The sequence below is a fragment of the Triturus cristatus genome, chromosome 11, assembly GCF_964204655.1.
Source record: "Triturus cristatus chromosome 11, aTriCri1.1, whole genome shotgun sequence".
Taxonomy (NCBI): Eukaryota; Metazoa; Chordata; class Amphibia; order Caudata; family Salamandridae; genus Triturus; species Triturus cristatus.
In genome coordinates, this window is record NC_140594.1 from 993,018,894 (window position 1) to 993,040,345 (window position 21,452).

The following is a 21,452-nucleotide window of genomic DNA, read 5'->3' on the forward strand; positions in this document are numbered from 1 at the left end:
ATATACACAACTAAAAGTTCAATCCAGATTTTTTTTTAAAACTTTTTGGGGGACAAGGGTCTCCATCTTTCTCAACAAACTTTGATACAGGGCAAGAGAGATAAAAACACAAAATGGGCAATGAAGTATGGTAAAACAGTGCCAAAAAGTGATAAAGTTATAGGATGCCAGAAACGGTCTATCACTTATGACATGCATATGGAATGTAAAAGTGAATTACGCTGTGTGGATGAAGAGCGGTACCAGTGCTTAATTTGTAGCGCTGCCGGCAACAGCATTAACACAACTACTAACCATCACACTCAGTCAAGTGCGACCATTCTGACTATTTTAGGCCACCTAAAGCTATATTAATGGCGTGAGTGGCAGGTATTGTTCTTTTTTAATGTATATTGACTTATTAAATACTGTTTTTGTGCCCATCTCAAAATTAGACAGAGAGCGCCACCATGCGTTGCACTGTCACGAGAGCCGGTGCTGGCAATTAAGTGCTAGCGGTGAGCACCCGAAACCAACGGCACAAATTAAGCACTGGGTGGTACATAAGGTAGACCCAAATTGGATGTATGACGTTACAACGCACACTTTTACAACGCATGCACTTACAACGCATTTTTTACAACGCACAATCCATTACAACGCATGACATTACAACGCATGACACTACAACGCATTTTTAAAAACTACCTTTACAACACAATCCATTACAACGCATACTACCATTACAACGCATACCATTACAACGCATAATATTAAATTGCATTTAAGGTAAGTATTAGATAGTATAGGGGTAAAAATTACTTTTCTAACTCCAGGGGGTGCAACAGTAGGGTAAGTGTTGGATAGTATAGGGGTAAAAATTACTATTCTAACTCCAGGGGGTGCAACAGTAGGGTAAGTGTTGGATAGTATAGGGGTAAAAATTACTATTCTAACTCCAGGGGGTGCAACAGTAGGGTAAGTGTTGGATAGTATAGGGGTTAAAATTACTATTCTAACTCCAGGGGGTGCAACAGTAGGGTAAGTGTTGGATAGTATAGGGGTTAAAATTACTATTCTAAATCCAGGGGGTGCAACAGTAGGGTAAGTGTTGGATAGTATAGGGGTAAAAATTACTATTCTAACTCCAGGGGGTGCAACAGTAGGGTAAGTGTTGGATAGTAAAGGGGTAAAAATTACTATTCTAACTCCAGGGGGTGCAACAGTAGGGTAAGTGTTGGATAGTATAGGGGTAAAAATTACTATTCTAACTCCAGGGGGTGCAACAGTAGGGTAAGTGTTGGATAGTATAGGTGTAAAAATTACTATTCTAACTCCAGGGGGTGCAACAGTAGGGTAAGTGTTGGATAGTATAGGGGTAAAAATTACTATTCTAACTCCAGAGGGTGCAACAGTAGGGTAAGTGTTGGATAGTATAGGGGTTAAAATTACTATTCTAACTCCAGGGGGTGCAACAGTAGGGTAAGTGTTGGATAGTATAGGGGTTAAAATTACTATTCTAACTCCAGGGGGTGCAACAGTAGGGTAAGTGTTGGATAGTATAGGGGTAAAAATTACTATTCTAACTCCAGGGGGTACAACAGTAGGGTAAGTGTTGGATAGTATAGGGGTAAAAATTACTATTCTAACTCCAGGGGGTGCAACAGTAGAGTAAGTGTTGGATAGTGTAGTGTAATATTATGCGTTGTAATGGTATGCGTTGTAATGGTAGTATGCGTTGTAATGGAATGCGTTGTAAAGGTAGTTTTTAAAAATGCGTTGTAGTGTCACGCGTTGTAATGTCATGCGTTGTAATGGATTGTGCGTTGTAAAAAATGCGTTGGAAGTGTAGTGCGTTGTAAAAGTTGCGTTGTAAAGGTTGTTCCCCCCCAAATTCAGGGGATTTGGAATTTGCTTAAGGTTTGCGTTGTTATTTTTTGTTGCCTGCCAATGTTATGAGGTAATGATTGAGTGGTGAATTAGTTATTGTGTTTTAATTGTTTTGGAGAAAGATGCTCACTTCACCTGTGTAAAATCTTAATTAAAAAGAAATATATAAAAGGAGGAAAGTGCAGGGATTAAAAAAAAGAGCCTGCACACGTGAGATAAAGGGGCATGGAATGTCTGGTGGTTGATTAAAGAGGCATCAGGTGGAACCGAGACAGTCAGCATCTGGAACCTCCCAAGTCTTTGATAGCATTGGTAGCGACCTTCTAAACAAAACTTTGGGGCCCAGCACTTTTTTTTTTTTACAAATTAAGAATTGCAGAGCAGTAGAGAGATAGTATATACAAAGTGCATCAATTCTGATCTTGCAGCCCTAGAAGTATAATGAGAAGGTTTATGTGTTTCAGAGAAGCTCACAGGCCAGGGAGCAAGAGAGTAGCCAGAAAATTAAAGTACCCCTCACTTGAAACATACCTAAATCATGCCGAACACACAAAGCGAGCAAACCAAATCCTCCTTAGAAGGGTTCTTTTATTCTTCCATCCTACTACCATCCATCTATGCATTTATTAATTCTCTGTTCAATCTATGCATCCATTCTTACATCCTGTCACCTTTCCATCTACCCATTGCCTCATCCAACGATATTTTTTTTCACCTCTCGATTTTTAAATATACTTTCACCCATTGCCCCATCAACATATATATACATGTATCCATCTCTGTCCTTTCAATCATCCATCCATTCGCTCTTCTCCGTCTATTCATTCTTCCATCTTTCCATCCATTCACCCTTTCACCTGTCGATCCTGTTGCTTTTCCATTCAAGCTTTCTATACTTTCTTTCACCCTTCTATCCATCCTTTCAAAACCCCATCCTACCATTAACATGTTTTTTGTCTTTCGTTTTGCAATTCCTTCCCATCTGTCACCTTTCCTTCCTCTGCTTTTTTTCTCCTTTCCATCTTTTTTTGCGCATCCTTATTTTTTCTGATATGTCTCTCTTTCATGCTCGTTGCTTTTCTATTTGTCCCTCTCTGAGGGGCCGATTCACAGAACTAATCTGAGATAAAATCCTAAACTTACTTCTTTTGGTATTCACAGGAGGCATTTAGTAGTAGAAAAGTTAGGACTCCTAACTTTACTACTACTAAACTGAGACAAAATCCTAACTTTATGACTTTTGGTATTCACAAAAGGTATTTAGTAGTAGTAAAGATAGGAGTCCTAACTTTACTACTACTAAATGCCTTCTGTGAATACCAAAAGTAGTAAGTTAAGGATTTTATCTCAGTTTAGTAGTAGTAAAGTTGGGAGTCCTAACTTTACTACTACTAAATGCCTTCTGTGAATACCAAAAGTGGTACGTTTTGGATTTTATCTCAGATTAGTTCTGTGAATCGGCCCCTGAGTGTATTTGTCTTTCTCAGTTTTTCCTTTCCCTCGCTTAGATGCCTTAGTCCACTGAGCCACCAGATGCGGAAAAAGAAACAGAGGACCCTGCTGCAGGGCAGACTGGATCTCAGTTCTGAAAACAGGAAGAACGACTGGCTGCCAGAAGAAAACTTATGGATCAAGAATGCAGGTGACTGAAGACTTTGTTATTAAGTTGTATTTGTATCGATTTTGGTTTACAGGTTGTTCTTTTCAATTGAAAAGAACAACCTGTAAACCAAAATCGATACAAATACAACTTAATGACAAAGTCTTCAGTCACCTACAAAAATACACATTTATCAGACGCAACTATGATTAAGATGTAAAGGTCATAATTATGAGCTTTACATCTTAATCATAGTTGTGTCTGATAAATTTGTATTTTTGTATTCCAGGTTTATTGTACACTTCATCATCATCATCATCATCATCATCTTTATTCAGTCAATATTGGCCATTAAGGCACAATAAGATCACATACAGAAATTTCACACTTCAATAAAATCGTAATAAAATATCCCATTTAAAATATTTGCCCTTCTTCAAATAATAGGGCCCTACAGAGTACACCTATGCATAGCGTTGCATGGACCTTTTCCCAGCTTTCACACTGCATAAAAAAACAAAATAACTAGAAAATGTCACCTTTTTGCTTCCAAACAAGGAAACTGTGTCACACCAAGCAGCTGCCGCCCCAGGCATGGTCACTGTATGAGCATGGTGCAGAGGAAGTGGGTCTGCCTCATCAAAGCCTTGCTGTTTCAACAGATCAATGTTCAGTTCCATGGGAGACCTGCCACTGCACAGATAACAGAATGCAATCAGAATAAGACAGATGACACATTAACACACTGCAGACAGGGCTAGTGATAAATGCGATGCTATGGCTAACATACCTGTCATCCAGCAAACAATTATAATGTATCTTACCCTGAATATCTGGGAAATAGATATCAGAGGTTCAGGAAAACACTCCAACCCACTAGACAGCAGAACAAAACTCAAAACACAACTGTTTTCCTTGCTTCCAAACATTTAAAGAACCTGAATGCTACAGTTCACAAAATGTTTTATTGCCCCACAGTGATTGTTGGCTATATAAATGCACTTTAAATACAACACTATATATGTACATGATATATGCACTATATATATGCGCTGATAAATGTACTAAATATATAAATATTTATATATACATATAGTTGTTGTATTTTTCACTGAAAATACAACAAAGGTTAAAGTGAAAGTTAGAAGTAGGTATTCAAAAAAACCTTAGAAATTCACTAGAAAAACAAAGGTTAATGGGAGGTTATAGTTAAACAAAACCACAAAAATCCACAAGTTATACTTATCTCAAGTAACTATAACTCATGTCCTAAAGTAACTATACCTCATGCCTCCGACAGGAGACAGAGTCCCCGAGTCCTTAAATGGCCGCCGCCACATCTTTGTCAATGTGGTGGTAGCCAATCAGATCTTATCTTGCGATCTGTTGGCTCCACGGATCCTCCATTGCATCAAATATTCAAAGTATTTGACCCTTCATTTCTCAAAAACTACTGAATGGATTTACAACAAGTCACAAAAAGGACACAAAAAGGAAACTTTCTGGACCAAGATCTAGTTTTCTGCCAAATTTGGTGTAATTCCGTTGAATTGTTTTTGCGGTATTTCTGAAAAATGAATGGGAAAAAACACATTTTGGGGGGCTCCCTTTTTCTTGGCTTTCACTTGATAGATCACCCCAAAACTTTCCAGGAGGGAACTGAGATGGAGGAGACTTTTTATTGGAAAGTTTTGTGAAGATTCTTTAAATGGCACCAAAGTTAATTGTCTCCATTCTAACTTCAAACAGTAGCTAAAAGCAGATATTTCTGTAATTTTGTTTTTTTATTTTTCCTGTGAAAAGAAAACCAGAGATCTTACTGGGAGTATTATTCATTAAATTCCAATCTCACTAATTCCACTACTTGCCCCAAAAATTGCAACAATTGCCAATCACACAGAGCAGGTTGGATGCTCTTCATGCTGGATATATCAGCACATTGTTCCCTTGCTCTTGTCAAATCAGAGAGGTTTTCTTGTATTAATTGTGTGAGTGTGCCATGCCTGCTGCTTTTGCAGTAGCTAGGGGACAAGCACGTGGAGGGTAGAAAGTGGCCCCTGGCAAATGAGTATGTTCTGAGAAAATGAATATCCAAGGCCACTTCACCTCTCAGACACATATTTTTCACTCTTCATGTAAGTAATAATAGTATTGTGGCTCATATCACTTAGTGGGCAAGTCAGCAAATTCCAAAAGAGCCCAGCCGGGTGCCCGGCATGGCTCTATGAGCCAAAGCACCAGCCAAACCAACAAAAGAGTGAGTATGTAAATCAGGCAACAAATGTTATGCAGCAACATGATAACGCCTCTTTGTAATGAAAAACATATTTTTTAATATATTGAAAGTAATATTTTTTAAATAGGAAACAAATACTCTCATGTCCTGATGACGTTGCCCGGAGTTAACTAATCTGTGTATGTTTGTCATATTCTCTATATAAAATGATCACTTTTTTATTAAATGTGAAGCAAGATTATTTTATATTAATCATATATGTGAGGTGTTTTAGAGCACTGATCCTGAACTGACTTACTTCAATGTGCTTTCACATTGATTGGTTAAGAGAAATGATACATACTGAAGTAAAACGTTTTTCATTGGTTCACACAGTGTTCTCAGGTGGAGAAGCTGAGATTTGAGCCCATGTTTCCTGGTGGCATGTGGTGCAATTCAGCCACTGTAGGGTTACATCCTTCCCTCTTACATTTAAAGCCAAAGGTAAATGCTTTGTGCATAATTATTTCATGATTTAATAGTGGTACACAGATTTCAATGAATACACATCACAATTTAAAGTGAACTGACGTAATGTATGACGCATATTTATTTTGTAGTCGTAATAACAAAAAGTGTGCTTTTCTGTTTGGAATATTTCCAGAGAATCTGAAGATAAAACATAGCATCAGAACATGTCTGTTTGAACCCCTACTGCACATCCCGTGCATCACCTGAACAGCTGTAACATGGGGATCACCCTCTGTAGAAAAATAGTTCTGTTTGTGAAGATAAATGAGGTAGTGGTAACATAAAAGCATAATCTCCTGCCTTCTCATTTGAATAAAAACAACCAATCTCATGCAGGCTTTTCCACTTCAAAGGAATTTTAAAATACAATTATCTGGGATTTACGCACGAATGTCCATGTGTCTGTATTTAGTGAGCTACAGGCGAGGCAGGATTAATACAGCAATCTATATTTATGGCTGGACCTTCAGCCATGCGCTGTGCCCAACCCTATATGTATGGCCAAACCCCACCCAAGTCTGTACGTCCACTTTTGGCTGTGCATAGCAGGGTTACTCATAGGGCCTCACCTGAAGCAGGTACTACACCTAGCCTCACGGGCAAGCTTATGCTTAGTCCTTAGGCCGTGTGCAGATGGGTTATACACCAGGCATGACATTCGGCGAGGCCCTGCACCCATCAATCAGTAAATGCCCAGCCCACATTGTGTTCCGTTTTTAAAATTTTAAGTTGTCATATATAAAGTAAAATGTGATGTCATAAGGGGTGCATGATGGGGGATGCATGTTAAAGTTCACTAAACTCTAACTGGTGTGTTTCAGTGTTTTTTTGTTTTTTTCCCTTAGCTCATGTCTCATTCTAAAACCTAAATATAAACACCACTGTTAAAAATAAAACACAAGGGGGGGGCGTGGCTAGCAGCCTAAGGAAATGGCTGCTGCCTAGAGAGGCTCCGTGAGTGCTGAGGCATCCCAATTAATCCGCAGGCTGATCCGACAATCCACAACAAACCAAAATGCCAGATAAGGTGTCGGAAATGCTAGGGCACCGGCACAACTAGATAAAAGCTCCAAGACATGAACAACTGTAAACTTACGCCGAGTGCAAGAGATGCGGCCTTTGACGTATGCTGCAGCCGGGGTCTCGAGTAATCTGGTGGCCAAGAAACGGAAGACATGTGACCCGGATTGAGCGGAGTGGTGAAGGCGATGTTCTCACATCTAGGGCAACACAAACTGGTGGTATAGATCGGGTGCCGTACTGCTGCTGATCGCCACGTAGATGCCTTTCCTGCAGTGCGGATCTGAACCCGGTTCAAAAGTACACCGGAGACTACGCAGCGAGAATTGCCGCAGAATCCGGATCCGCTGGGCGGAGGTGAGACTAGCTGCACAGGGAGGGCGATGAGTTTGTGTTGTGATCTGTGTTTGGAACACTCTCCATGTAATGGAATGGAGTGATGTACATGATGATGTTCACGCATTCCAGGGGGAGAGAGATCGACGGAGAAACGTTGGTGCTGTGCTGTTCTGCTGATCGTTATGTCAAATAAACCTCTGACATTTAAACTACTGAAGAACAGACCCTTTATTACACTGGCGACGAATCGTATTTCTCCCACCATCGGGTGTAGCGAGAGGATGTTTTTCAACCCGGTGACATTGGTGAGATTTCTCTGAATTAGTAACTCTTTAATTTTTAAGTTATTCTTACCGTCGTGGTCCGGCCGTTGGCCTTCGCGAGCCTTGCATCGGTTCACGAGCCTTCCGCGAGCCTCCCCTGCTGTTGGAACGCATTCCGGAACTTGTGTGGAACGCGCGTCTCACGTTACGTTACGCGTTGTGTCATCGTGCCCATTTTGTTTGTAATCTCCATGACAACGCTTACACGGAGTGAGTGAAACGCGGAAAGGACACGAACAACGTTTTTTTTACCTAAGAACTTTATTTAACTGAACAAACAAGGAAATAACTGGTTTAACCCCTGTTTTAAAGCTTTCTGAGTGGATTACAAGTTCATTTATAGCATCATTATTATTTTTTTTTTGGGACTGAAAAGCAAAGGTATTTCCAGCTGTTTTTGTTCATCAAGAGAAAAATAAAAAGACACTTGGATGGATGCATATTATATAATTCAAGTGTGAGATAAGTGAATTTCTAAGTGAGCAAGATGGCGTTGGCCTCATCTTCGAGCATGTCACAACCGCCACCATTTCTTTCTGAAGAAGGTGATCCTATCCTACCTTGGAAAAGATGGAAGAATCTCTTTGATTCATACATTGTGGCCATTGGAGGAGAAAAATTTTCTGCGGTCAGGAAGCAGGCAATTCTTCTTCACAATTTGGGCGTAGAGGGAAGGAATACCTATGATAGCATGGATTTACTTCCCATTGGCGAGGGTGATGGTTCTCCTGGTGATGTGTATGAAATGTCTCTGCTTATGCTTGAGAGATACTTTGGCCCTCGCATCAATGTAGTCTTGGAGAGGCATAAGTTTTTTACCAGAACCCAAGGTCCGGTGGAACGTGTTGGCAGTTATGTTGCGGCATTGAAAACTCTTGCTCGCACATGTGAATTTGGTGACCTTTCGGATTCGTTGGTAAGAGATCAATTGGTAAGGTGCACCAACAGTGTTCGAGTTCAGGAGAAGCTTCTGTCAAAAAACCCCTCTTTATCTGAAGCTGTTGCTATTGTGGAAGGGATGGAGAACACTTCCAAATGGGTGAAGGAAATTAGGAAAAACAAGGAGGAAAAAAATCTAAAGCCTAATGATGTACATGCTATTGAGGAAGAGGAAAGTCATGAGGGTTGCAATACATTGGCGAAGATTTCTTCTTCTTCTACCAATAGCAAAACACCGGTGGGAAAGGACGCACGTGTACGTACTCCTTTTAAGAGTGTTCACACCAAAGGTGAACGTGACAATCATCCTGCTGAGGGGAGTAATGATTTCAATGATAAACCCGTTCCCTCCACCTCTAAGCCTAAATGTATGAGATGTGGGAGTTTTTCACACTTTTCCAACTACCCACATTGTTTTGCTAGAGAGGCTGTGTGCAATAAGTGTGGCGTGAAGGGACATTACGCTAGGGTGTGCAAGGGGTTTGATAAGAACCGCAATTTGCAAAAAAATGCTGAAGTTATACGCACCATTCTTTTGAACATGAAGGCTGAGGGTGGGGAGGTAGATGCGGACAGGGTGATTATGCCGGAATGTAACATCATGGTGGATGGTTATAATTTTACTGTACTAGCGGATTCTGGTTCGCCTTTTACCATGATTGGAAATAAGCAATGGGATGAATGTGTGGGTCTTGATAATATGACCTTGTTGGCACCTGATATCAACCCTGTTAGTTATGGTGGTGCCAAGATCGATGTCCTTGGGTTTGTTCAAGCTCGCATCAGATTTAAAGATAGGCATACTATAGGGAAAGTCTATGTGGCTGTAAGAGGGGACAATTTGCTTGGATGGAGGCACCAGCGAGATCTGGGCATAATGCTTAACCCTTGTGCAAAGGATCCCAAGGATCAGGTCATGTTGATAAACTCTTTGAGTGTAAGTGATGATTGTTATGATAAATTCCCTGAAGTCTTTTCAGACGCTTTAGGGTGTCTTAAAGGATTTGAACATCGCATTGTCTTAAAAGAGAGAGCAGTACCGTGTGTGCACAAAGTAAGAAGGGTGCCGAACATGATGATTGAACCGCTAAAAGCGGAGTTGCAGAGGTTGCTTAAGTTAAAAATCATTGAAGAGATTGAAGCTTCAGAATGGCTTGCACCCATTGTTCTTGCTCCTAAGGATGGTGGGGCAAGTGTTAGGATGTGTGTGGACTTGAGAGGGTTAAATGAGTGGATTTGGGTTGACCGTCAACCGTTACCCAACATTTCTGAGTCGATAAGCATGTTAAAAGGGGCCAAGATTTTCAGTGTACTAGATTTATCTTCGGCCTACCACCAAGTTGTACTGCACAAAGACTCAAGACACCTTACATCTTTTGTGTCGCCTTTGGGGGCTTATCGCTTCCTACGAATGCCTTTTGGGCTGGCTTCGGCGGCGGCCTGTTTTCAAAGGGTCATGAAAATGGTTCTTGGGAAAATACCCAACGTGATGTTTTTCCAAGATGACATCTTGATCTATGGGGAGAATGAAGAGGAACATCGTGGGACTCTTTATGCTGTGTTGGAGAAGTTGAGAGATGCAGGACTCACAGTTAAAAAACAAAAATGTCGTGTGGGTTTGAATTCTGTGACATATTTAGGGCATGTAATCTCGGGGGAGGGCATACAACCCAAGTTGGAGTTAGCCGAAGCTGTGAGGAAGGCTCCTGTCCCCCAAGATAAAGATCAGGTGAGATCATTTTTAGGTCTCGCCGAGTTTTACTCTAAGTTTGTTCCAGGGTTCGCTAGTGTAGCTGAGCCGATTAGATCTCTACTCAAAAAGGGGACACAGTTCACTTGGTCGGGGGAGTGCCAAGAGGCCTTTGCGTGCATAAAAGCTGAGATTGGTAGAATGCCCACCTTAGGTCATTTTGATGTGAATTGCAAGACGGTTTTGACGACGGATGCCAGTCTGAAAGGTTTGGGAGCAGTGCTCTCCCAAGTAGTGGATGGTGAAGACAGAGCAATAGCGTTTGCTTCCAGAGCCCTCAAAGATGCGGAGGCTAATTACTCATGCATTGAAAGAGAAGCGTTGAGTGTCTTTTGGGCAATTCAACACTTTAAGTTTTATCTCTGGGGCATACCATTTCTGGTTCGAACAGATCATCGGCCTTTAGTCCAAGTTTTCTCGTGTCGTCCTAATGAGAATGTTACACCTAGACTCAAGCGCTGGAGTGAAGGACTCCAGGAATTCAATTTTGTGGTCCGTTACATTCCTGGTTTGTGTAACAAATCTGCGGATTGTCTTTCACGTCTACCGGTAGGACAGGTCTCAGACTGTGGTGTGGAGGAAGGTGTGCTGTGGGTGGCAGAATCTGCTTTTTTCGTCTAAGGAGTGGGCGGACGGTGTAGATAATGACAGTGACTTTGTTCTCCTTAGAGAGTGGATAAGTCATGGTTGGCCTGACTACAAGACTTTGGATTTGGAAATGAGACCTTTTTGGGGTGTGAGGGAGGAGTTATCTTTTTGTTACAACAACCTTATGAGAGGTGACAGAGTGATCCCTCCGAATGTTTTTAGGGAAAGAGTAGTTAACCTTGCTCATGAAGGTCATTTGGGGAGGAGTTTAACCAAAGCTAGGGTGAGGGAGAAGTATTGGTGGCCTAGTATGGATCACATGATCGAGGCTGTGGTTAAAGACTGTTTGTCTTGTGCTGCTAATGACAAGTCACATACCCCTAGCAAGGTTCCTTTGTCTCCTGTTGAGGTTCCTGAGAGGGTTTGGACGAAGTTGGGTTTAGATATAGTGGGTCCATTTGAATTGTTACCTCCTTCTGAACGTTTTGTTATTTTACTGGTGGACTATACTTCAAAGTGGGTTGTCACCAAATGTGTGTCTTTGGCTAGCACTAAAACGGTGTTGAACTTCCTTAGGGATGTTTTTGCGGCAGAAGGAGTCCCAAGTTTTTTGGTTACGGATAATGGGGTGCAATTTGTTTCCCATGAAATGTGCAATTTTCTGAAAGATCTCAACATTGTTCACCAGAAGACAGCTTTGTACTCTCCCCAGGCTAACGGTTTAGCTGAAATAATGAACAGGGTGGTTAAGAGTTGTGCTCAGCGGGCTCTGGAGTTGAGGTTACCTTTTGATGCTGTTTTGAGGGACACCTGGTGGGCTCACCGCACCACACCTAATGCTGTCACGCTTAAGTCTCCTTTTGAGGATTTGAGGGGAGGAAGGCTTCTTCCAAGTTGAATCCTAGTTGGCTACCTCCTAGTTTTGATAACAGTTTATCTGCAGATATGAGACGCACTAGGGTTGCAGATTATCAGAGGAGATATAAATCAAGTTATGATTCTAGGATGAATGTAAGATACAAGAAGTGGTGTGTTGGTGATCGAGTACTTGTGAAAAATCCTAGACATACTTTTAAAGGTAGATCTGGTTTTCTAGGTCCTTTTACCATTTTGGCCATCAAAAAGAATGTGGTCAAAGTTGACTCTGGTTCCTGGTGGAGCATGTCTAGGTTGGACAAGTATGCTGGTGGGTTTCGTGATGAAGGTGTTTCCAGACCTGCGTTGATGGGGGCAGAAGGTTCTGATGGCAGTAGTGTTTCTGGCGGCAGGGAATCCAGAATTCCTTCTGCTAGGTGCAGGAATATGCCCGTCAAACTGAGGGATTATGTGTTGCATTAGGGTCAATTTTCATCTTTATGTAACCGCCTTAGTGTAGTCATTATGCTATTTTGTGCTCATCTTTTTATTTGTCTTGTTTAAACTTATGTTGTCATGTAGGGTTATCTTTCACATTGTTTTATTGTTGTTTCCTTATTTTGAATGTTATTATTAATATGTTGGTGTTGTTTATTGGGTGGGGGATGTGTTGTGATCTGTGTTTGGAACACTCTCCATGTAATGGAATGGAGTGATGTACATGATGATGTTCACGCATTCCAGGGGGAGAGAGATCGACGGAGAAACGTTGGTGCTGTGCTGTTCTGCTGATCGTTATGTCAAATAAACCTCTGACATTTAAACTACTGAAGAACAGACCCTTTATTACAGTTCCGATTCAGGCTGACCGCCTGTGAACTCAAATGAAATGCACAGCAACTGATTACTGCAGCGCTGACCCCAGTGCCGCACGAGCGATCACACAGTGGAAGATCAGCCAAATACTAGTGGGGACCACCAGATGTCTATGCGCACATACTGGTAACAATGCCCAAATAAATTACAAATAGTTAAGTGTAGAAGAAGTTGCACCAATTACGACGGCAGCAGTGACATTTTCCTGGGCATCATTGACTGGGTTCTGTGCAGGTTCAATCGGTTCGACACCACAGTGGTTGCCAGGGATGAATCGCTTACTGCGTGTTGTCTGTTTGCAGACCCTCGACAGCAATTAACGTGCAAATCTACTCCACCAGCCAATGTGAATCACCCCGTAACGGCACCAGTGATCAAAGCCAGCAGACCAACTGCCAGTGGTGCTTGTGGCGCGGAGGGGGTAGCCTTATAACGACGTATCTTGAGGGGCAATTTAACTGACGGTGCTTCAACCGAGATATCTCTGAGCTGCTCTACTACCAAGACTCTCGCAGAGGCGACGAGCCCAAAGTGACTGAAGACACGTCGGGGGTCTGCTGCCCTGCCTAGGTACAGCTGCCAGCGCGCCGGGAAACCCGACAGGCCGCGCGTGGACTACACTCCCGCGGCAGGCGGCGGCGACTACCGGCTAGCGCAGGGTACGAGTGGGCGACCATGGGGGGCAGAGGTCCTCGGACGCATTCGCAGGGCAAACTGGATAAATACGCCTATAGTAAAGACCCTCCCGCTCCACCCGAGCGCGAAGACGTACCTGCCACGAATTCGGAGAAAGAGGGAGCGTCGAAGATATTATGGCGGCTCTCGATAAAGTGCAATCCACGGTGGGGTCCATCTCGACTGATGTCTCTTTCCTGAGGACGGATTTTCAGAAGATGATGGCCAGGGTAACGGGGGTTGAACAGGTGACAAAATCGCTATCGCAGGACACCTCGGCACTGCTTCGAAGGGTGGGTCAGTTGGAAGCAGACAATAAGCTTATGATGGAAAAACTGGACGACCAGGAAGGGCGCTCTCGGCGCAATAACGTCCGTATCATAGGCATTCCCGAAAGTGAAGGGAGTTCAGCTATGGATTTGTACGTTGAAGATCTCATAAAACGCAAACTCCAACCCAGAGGACTTTCGGCTTTCTTCTCTGTGGAGAGGGCGCATAGAGTCCCAGGGGGTAGACCCAAGCCAGGGGCTCCCCCTAGACCAGTCCTAGCTCTCATTTTCAACTTCCGGGATCGGGATGCTATACTGCAGACAGCGAGGGTGGCCCCGCAGCTGCGGATCCAGAACTCAGTGGTGTCATTTTTCCCAGACTACACGGCAGCGGTAACCAAGCGTCGCAGGAGCTTTCTTGACGTCAAGAGGGAACTCAGACGCAGAGAACTGTCCTATTCTATGTTATTCCCGGCAAAACTGCGTGTGGTGGCGGATGGAAAAACCTGGTTTTTTGAGAGCCCGGAGGAGGCCCATGAGTGGCGCGAGGGAAGGCGGCGTGTGCCGGGACCCGGAGGCACGGAGAAGAGGCAGCAGCGGCGCAGGGAAGAGGGGGACACTCAGGAACAAGTAGGAGAGCCGGGGGTCGGCCATTCACTACAGACTATGACCGAGGAATGAACCCAGGTCTTCTGGCCTATTTGAGTCACACCTCCGTAAGGACGTTGTATGGCTTCATAAAACGTTACAAAGGCCCAGTTGTCTACAGCATGATCCTCCCACTTGACGGTGGCGGATACAGAACTACAATGTTGAGACAGACGGAGGGGCTGTGGCACGCTCTTGCTGTCAATCTTTGTTTGAGGAGGGGATGAGCGGCGGTGCTCCACGGACTTCTTTTTCCCCCGCACGCAAGTACTGTTAATGGGAGTAAAGCACTCTGCTAAATTGGGGTGGCGGATAGTTGGGGTCCGTCTGGCAGGGACGGAGGGAGGGGGGTGGGTGGGGGGATGTTTTTCTTGTTTGATTGTGTATGGTTTGCTCTGGTTTTTCTGGGGTAACCGCGTTATGTTGAACATGCAAGTACAGTTGCAATGGTTGGGGTTATTGTTGCACCTACTGTTGGCTATGCTAAGCACCATACCAGAGGGACAACTACATGTCAGTGGAAGTTTGGTTTGGAGGAGCGGGGCGCTGGGGAGATGGGTGGGGAAGAGGGGAGCAAAATGCTGGTGTTTTTTGTTCAGGGCTCAGTTTTACAGAAGACACTATGCGCGGCTGGAGAGGTGGGTAGATGGAGATACGTCTAGTAGGGGAGAAGGGAGGGGGGGGTGATTGGGGGGGGTTCTGGTTTGTTGGTTTGCGGGGCTGTTGTATTGTTCCCTGCTCTGATGTTTTTGCTTATGCACCTGGGGTTTGGGGAGAGGGTACACCCCTTTGCAGACCGATTGCGTACTACCAGTGTATTGATGTTCCAGAGTCCACCACAGACTTTACTCCTGCCACATATCTGCACACACCCACGGCGCGCACCGCAACAAAATAATGGCGAATATATCAGTGAGTGATCGTCAGGGTCCGGGCGCCCCGCTGACGGTGATGTCCTGGAATGTAAATGGCCTGGGTAATAAGATTAAGAGGGGGCTGGTCTTGCAGCATATTAAGAGACACACGCCATCGGTGGCTCTCCTACAGGAGACTCATTTGGCTGGCACGGCCGTGAAGGCACTGGATCGATGGGGGTTCAAAATGGCAGCGCACTCGGAGTTCACCTCCGGTTTCCAGAGGGGTGGGGATCCTCCTTCGCAAAAGCTGTCCCTTGATAGTGACTGGGACCTGGGCTGATGACCAGGGACGCTTTGCAGCGCTGTCGGGCCAATGGGAGGGCTGCAATTTTAATTTCGTCACGGTTTACATCCCCCCTGCGCTTCACTCACTAGCCTTTCCAGCCCTTGGTAAGTTCCTACTGGGCCTACCCCAAGGAGAACTAATAGTGGGGGGCGACTTTAACGCCATAGTGGATCCGGACTGGGATAAGCACCCCCCAAGAGGGCCTGGCGCGACCCCTACACCCATGCGAGGTTTTCTGGACGCCATGGGGCTGATTGATTGTTGGCGCACGCGCCATCCCACTGACCGTCAATTCACACATCATGCTAGTGCGCACAACAGTCTCTCTCGTATTGACTACCTCCTCACCTCTCCTATGTGTGACACCCGCCTACAGGAGGTTAAACACCTCCCCAGGGGCATCTCTGACCATTCCCCACTGCTGCTAACTTATTCCTCGGGCCTCTCGGGTAGGAGACGCACCTTCCCGATACAGCCCGGCTATCTTAAGGTCTCTGGCGTCAGAAAGACACTGCATAAAACTACGAAACGGTACTTTCCGGAAAACGTGCACTCGGTCGCCTCGCCGATTGTCCTCTGGGAGGCCTACAAAACAGTACTGCGTGGGCAGGCCATTGCAGTAATCACAGCTCATAAGCGGGAGGCGTCGCGGCAGGTGGCTGCCCTGGAGGTAGCGGTGGGGGTGGCGGAAGACGAACACGCCAAAGACCCCACTGAGGCGAACGCTCACACACTCAATCTAGCGAAACAAGCTTATAGAGACCATCAGTTGGAGGCGGCCAGTTTGCGCCTGGCAAAAACACAGCACACAATATACGAGTTGGGGGACAAGGCGGGTCGCCTGCTCGCGTGGCTTGACAAAAAGGAGAGGGCCAAGCGCTGGGTGGCGCGGCTGCGCCTACCATCAGGGGAGGAGGTGACAAACCCAGACGACATAGTGACGGCCTTCGCGGCCCACTATGAGCAGGTCTATACCTCCGCAGTGATGACCACGGTGGAGGATAATCTGCAATTCCTCGCGGACATCCGACTTCCGACACTAGCCCCGGAGGACGCGCTTACGCTGGAGTCTTTCGGCGGAGGAGATCACCCTCGCTATTCGCGGCCTTCAGTCGGGAAAGGCGATGGGACCGAATGGGATCCCAGTGGAGCTGTTCAAACAAGAGGCATCCACGATAGTGCCGCACTTGCTGCAGATGTATGAGGCCAGCCTGGCGGAGGGGATGCTTCCGCGAGATGTCAGGGTGGCGATGCTGGTCGCAATACTGAAACCTGGTAAGCCCCCCACCGAGTGCACCTCCTACAGGTCTATCTCACTCCTGAATGTGGAAGCCAAGATACTGGCGAAGCTATTGGCGACCCGTATCCAGTCGCATCTGCACACACTGATCCATCCCGATCAGTCCGGCTTTATGCCGGCGCGCAACACGGCAATGAACATCAGAAGGTTGCACGGCATTCTGGCCAGTGGCCCGCACCTCCAGGAGGATGCAGGTATACTCTCACTGGACGCAGTTATGGCTTTCGACCGAGTGGAGTGGCCCTTCCTGTTTGCGGTGCTGAGGCGTTTTGGTTTTGGGCCCAGGTTCTGCGCGTGGGTGCGGCTCCTCTACACAGGCCCTCTAGCACAGGTGACGGTGAATGGCCGACTGTCGAGAGACTTCGCGCTGGGACGAGGCACTAGACAGGGGTGTCCTCTCTCCCCACTACTCTTTGCTCTGGTTCTGGAGCCCTTGGCGGCCTGGATCCGGCAAGATCCGGTTATCTCCGGGCTTCGCTGGACAGAGAACTGGGATGATCGTATCTCCATCTATGCGGACGATATCTTGGTTTACTTGACGCACCCTAAGCGGTCCATAGCTGCACTACTAGATGTCTGTGATTCCTATGGTCGCTTCTCGGGCTACTCGATTAACTGGGCTAAGTCTGTGCTCTACGTCTTGCGGGGGCCTCCACCGCAACTCCCAGATGGAGTAGTAATACCACGAGCGGAGGATGGTTTCAAATATCTAGGTATTCACATAACGTCGGACCCAGCGCTGTTCCTGGAACGCAACTTGCTGCAAATTTTGGCACTCCCTGGCGCTGACGTTGCTGGGGAGAGCGGCGTTATTTAAAATGATGGCTCTCCCTCGCTTCCTCTACGCGCTGCAGAATGCGCCCGCATTCGTCCCAGACTCCTACTTTCGATCTATCAACGCAGAGGTGGGTTATCTGATGTGGGAGGGTAAACCTCCTAGAATAGCGCTCTGCAAGCTCATGCGGAGTTGGTACGATGGGGGGATCGCGCTGCCCAACATCCGTCTATATTACTGGGCGTCCCAACTTATCATAGTCAATCACTGGATGCATGCAGCGCAAGATGAACCCGCTTTGAGAATGGACAGGGCGCAGCTAGGCCTCCACGGAGTCCTCCCAGCCCTCTACGTTAGGTCGGAGGCGAACAGGCTGCAGGGCCCTACGGCGCACACAGTGCAGGTCTGGCGCGCGGCACAGCGACGGCTAGGATGGGAGGGGGTGATCACGAGACAAACACCGTTATGGATCTCCCCTAAAATAGGAGTAGGTCATCTGCGTAAAGACTTCGAGGGGTGGGATCGCATAGGCATCTCCAAGGTCGGGGATCTCTGGAGGAGGGGTGGGGTGGTACCGTTTGAGACTTTGCAAACAGATTACCAGATGAGACAGACTGAGCACTTTAAATACCTACAAATCCGGCATGCACTACAGAAAGCTATACCCAAGGGGACCACACCACCAGAGTCTTCCCCGCTAGAGGACCGGCTACTTGCAGACCACCTCACCAAGAAAGCTATCTCATTGACCTACCGTAAACTGGTGAATCACCATAAAGATCCCACGGAGCTCCTCAGGTGAACCTGGGAGGCGGCGGTGGGGCCCATGGACGACCTAGAATGGTTTGAAGCGCTAGCATCTCCCCGGGAGGTGGCCATCCCATCCAGGCTAAAGCTGGTGCAGCTGAAAATACTGCACCGGATATACTACACCAGAACTACACTCCACAAAATAGGGAGGGCTGGCAGCCCGCTATGCCTACAGGGGTATGGCCTACCGGGCACCTTCTAACACACTCTGTGGGAATGCCCGAACATAGCTGCATACTGGGGGGAGGTCATGGGGACGATCTCGCAGGTTACCGGTCATGTGGTTGCACTGGAACCCCGAATGTGTTTGTTGAATGTGTGGGACGATACTGACCTTAACCAGGCTGATCAAACCTGGGTGACTATAGGGCTAGCGATGGCGAGGAGGTCCATAGCAAAATATTGGGGGGCCCAAGCAACCCCCTTGCGCGGGAGATGGGCCCGCGACATAGATAGTGTCATGACAGCGGAAAGGGTGGTGTGTGTGAACAGGGGCTGTCCCAGGCGCTGGCAAGGAATTTGGGGAAAATGGAACACGTTTAGAGGCAATATCTGTGAACCCCCGGTGGCGGACTCAGAGTCCGAGCTGAGTGACTGAGGCTGAAGTCGCACCATTCTCGCGGCCTGGGGAGGGGCGTGATGGGGGATGGATGGGGAGGCAGGGGGAGACGGGGGGTGGCTATCACAGGTGGGATGTGCAGAGATGCTGATTTTGGTGGCTTGTCTGGAAAGGACACTATGCTAGTGGTGATACTGCATTGGAATATGTTGTAATGAGGCAAGGTGCATTTATGTTTCTGTATGTGGTAATAAAATGTTTAATAAAAAAAAAATTAAAAAAAAACACAACACATCAAGATGCCTAAAGTCAAACTTTTAGTTAAATGCAAATAGCAAGCAGCAAAGCAAAAGATCAAAGACCATTTTCTTTTCAATGGACCTTATCTCTTGCTAGAAAACAGCATTTGGAGGGAAGAGCGAAAATTCATAAACACAAGGTTAAATATATAAATTTTTCTCTCAGTACAAGTCTATGGAACATGATCACGTGACAGAAACTTGTTACTCTGAGCAAAAACATATGTAATGTGTAGGTTTCAGGAACATCTCCTAAAGGAAACACAAAGTGGTACCACTATACCATGGGGTGGGTTCTTGCACAGACTAGTGCAGTACATCATGGTAGGGCATCACTTGGTTCCATAAGAGAATTTTATTTGTTTAACTTTAATCTCAGAGGACCCTCTTGGTCACCACCCTCCCCAGTGCCTGGGGGTCAGGGTGTCCCTTCCCTGCCCCTTTATGCCGCAGTCATGTAATGCCTGCTACAACATGTTTCTGAGATATTGCAGTTGGCCAACCAGATTGCGAGATACTGAGGTACAGTCCCAGGTACCTCAATACCCCTCTGGCTAATGGGAGAAAAAGTTCCCTCAGCCAATGGGATACAAGATTTTTTCTTACATTTTCAGTATTGCAGGAGTCCCACAGTACATAAAGCATAAAGGTCCAGATGTCACTAACTTGTCTAGGAGACAAACCCCTCTAGGACCATACCATGGACCATTTTACATGCAATTTTCTTAAAAACTACTGAACCGATTAACACTGAATAACAAAAGGCATTGAACTTTGGCTTTAAATGTAAGAGAGAAGGCTGTAACCCTACAGTGGCTGAAATACACAACCTGCCACCAGGAAACATGGGCATGTTGCATCACACAGGCTTACCAGGAAGAGGAGAAGAGAATGACCGACAGGTTCAGGACCAGAGGTTACCCCCTTAAAGTTCTCAAGGCAGCTCGTGCGAAAGCTGGGGTTTTGACTAGGGATAGCCTCCTCATGAAAAGGATTAGGGACAAACAGGACTCTAACCAGTTTAGGCTCATCACCACTTTCAATAGTGAGTCCACCACCATCAAGAACATGCTTTCCAGACACTGGCATTTGGTTAAGTCTGACCCTGTGATACGGAGTAAGGTGCCTATCCACCCTTTGATAACATAGTGGAAATCGAAATCCATGAAGGATATTCTAGTGCACAATTACCCTGGTGCACAAGTCAGCAAGGAGGGCTGATTATAAGAGCAGTATGGTTTTTACAAATGCGGAAGGTGTAAAGCCTGAAAGGCAAGTAGGAATTAGAAGCTACCTACGGACAAAACACGCTACATTAACAAGTTTATCACGTGTGGCTGTGATAATTGCATTTATGTGGTGGAATGTCCTCATGGCTACAGATATGTGGGTAGCACCATTTATCCTGAAAAGGAGAGGATACTGGAGCATCACGCAGTGATAAAAAATAATAATGTAAATTACCCTTTTGCCAGACTTTAGTCTATGGTGCATAACCAAACTCCTGTCATTTTTTTGGATTCACAGGATTACCAGGAGGCTGTGGAATGAAGACAGAAATAAGAAACTCAGACTTCTGCAGTCAGAGTATATTATTATGCTCGGCAGAAATTCCCCCGGTGGCCTCAATGAGGATGAGGAGCTTCATATGCACATCGGCAGATGTGGACTCTTGACAATGATGCTATGTGTTGTGTTGTTTTTTCTCGTTCCCTCTTTTGAAGGGCTGCATGTGGAAAGTGTCTTTCTTTTGGATGGAGTTATTCAATATGTATATAGATAAACATTAATGTTTTTCTATATCTTTTTTCCAATTTAATTTTGTTTGTTTTTGTGAAGCAATTTGATGTCTTCAGTTGATTTTTGATTGGCTGCCGGCATCAGCTCCGGTGTCTCCCCACCATCATTTGTTATGTTAGGTTGCTTTTATAAGGCGCGCAGCTACCCAACAAGGGTTTCCCAGCGCTGGCCTGAAGGAACAGAAAGGAACAGAAAAGGTGAAAATTATT

The 21,452-nt window shown here is 45.6% G+C and overlaps 1 protein-coding gene across 2 annotated transcripts in view; it reads right to left on the bottom strand.

Annotated features, from left to right (window-relative positions):
• The window catches only part of LOC146785802 (uncharacterized), a 444,312-nt gene that overhangs the window by 241,222 nt on the left and 181,638 nt on the right, over positions 1-21,452 (bottom strand). For both annotated transcript variants that reach the window (XM_085635080.1, XM_085635079.1), the window contains exon 4: positions 4,009-4,162. In XM_085635080.1, the coding sequence (XP_085491206.1) occupies positions 4,009-4,162 (154 nt within the window). The remainder of the gene's footprint in view (positions 1-4,008; positions 4,163-21,452) is intronic.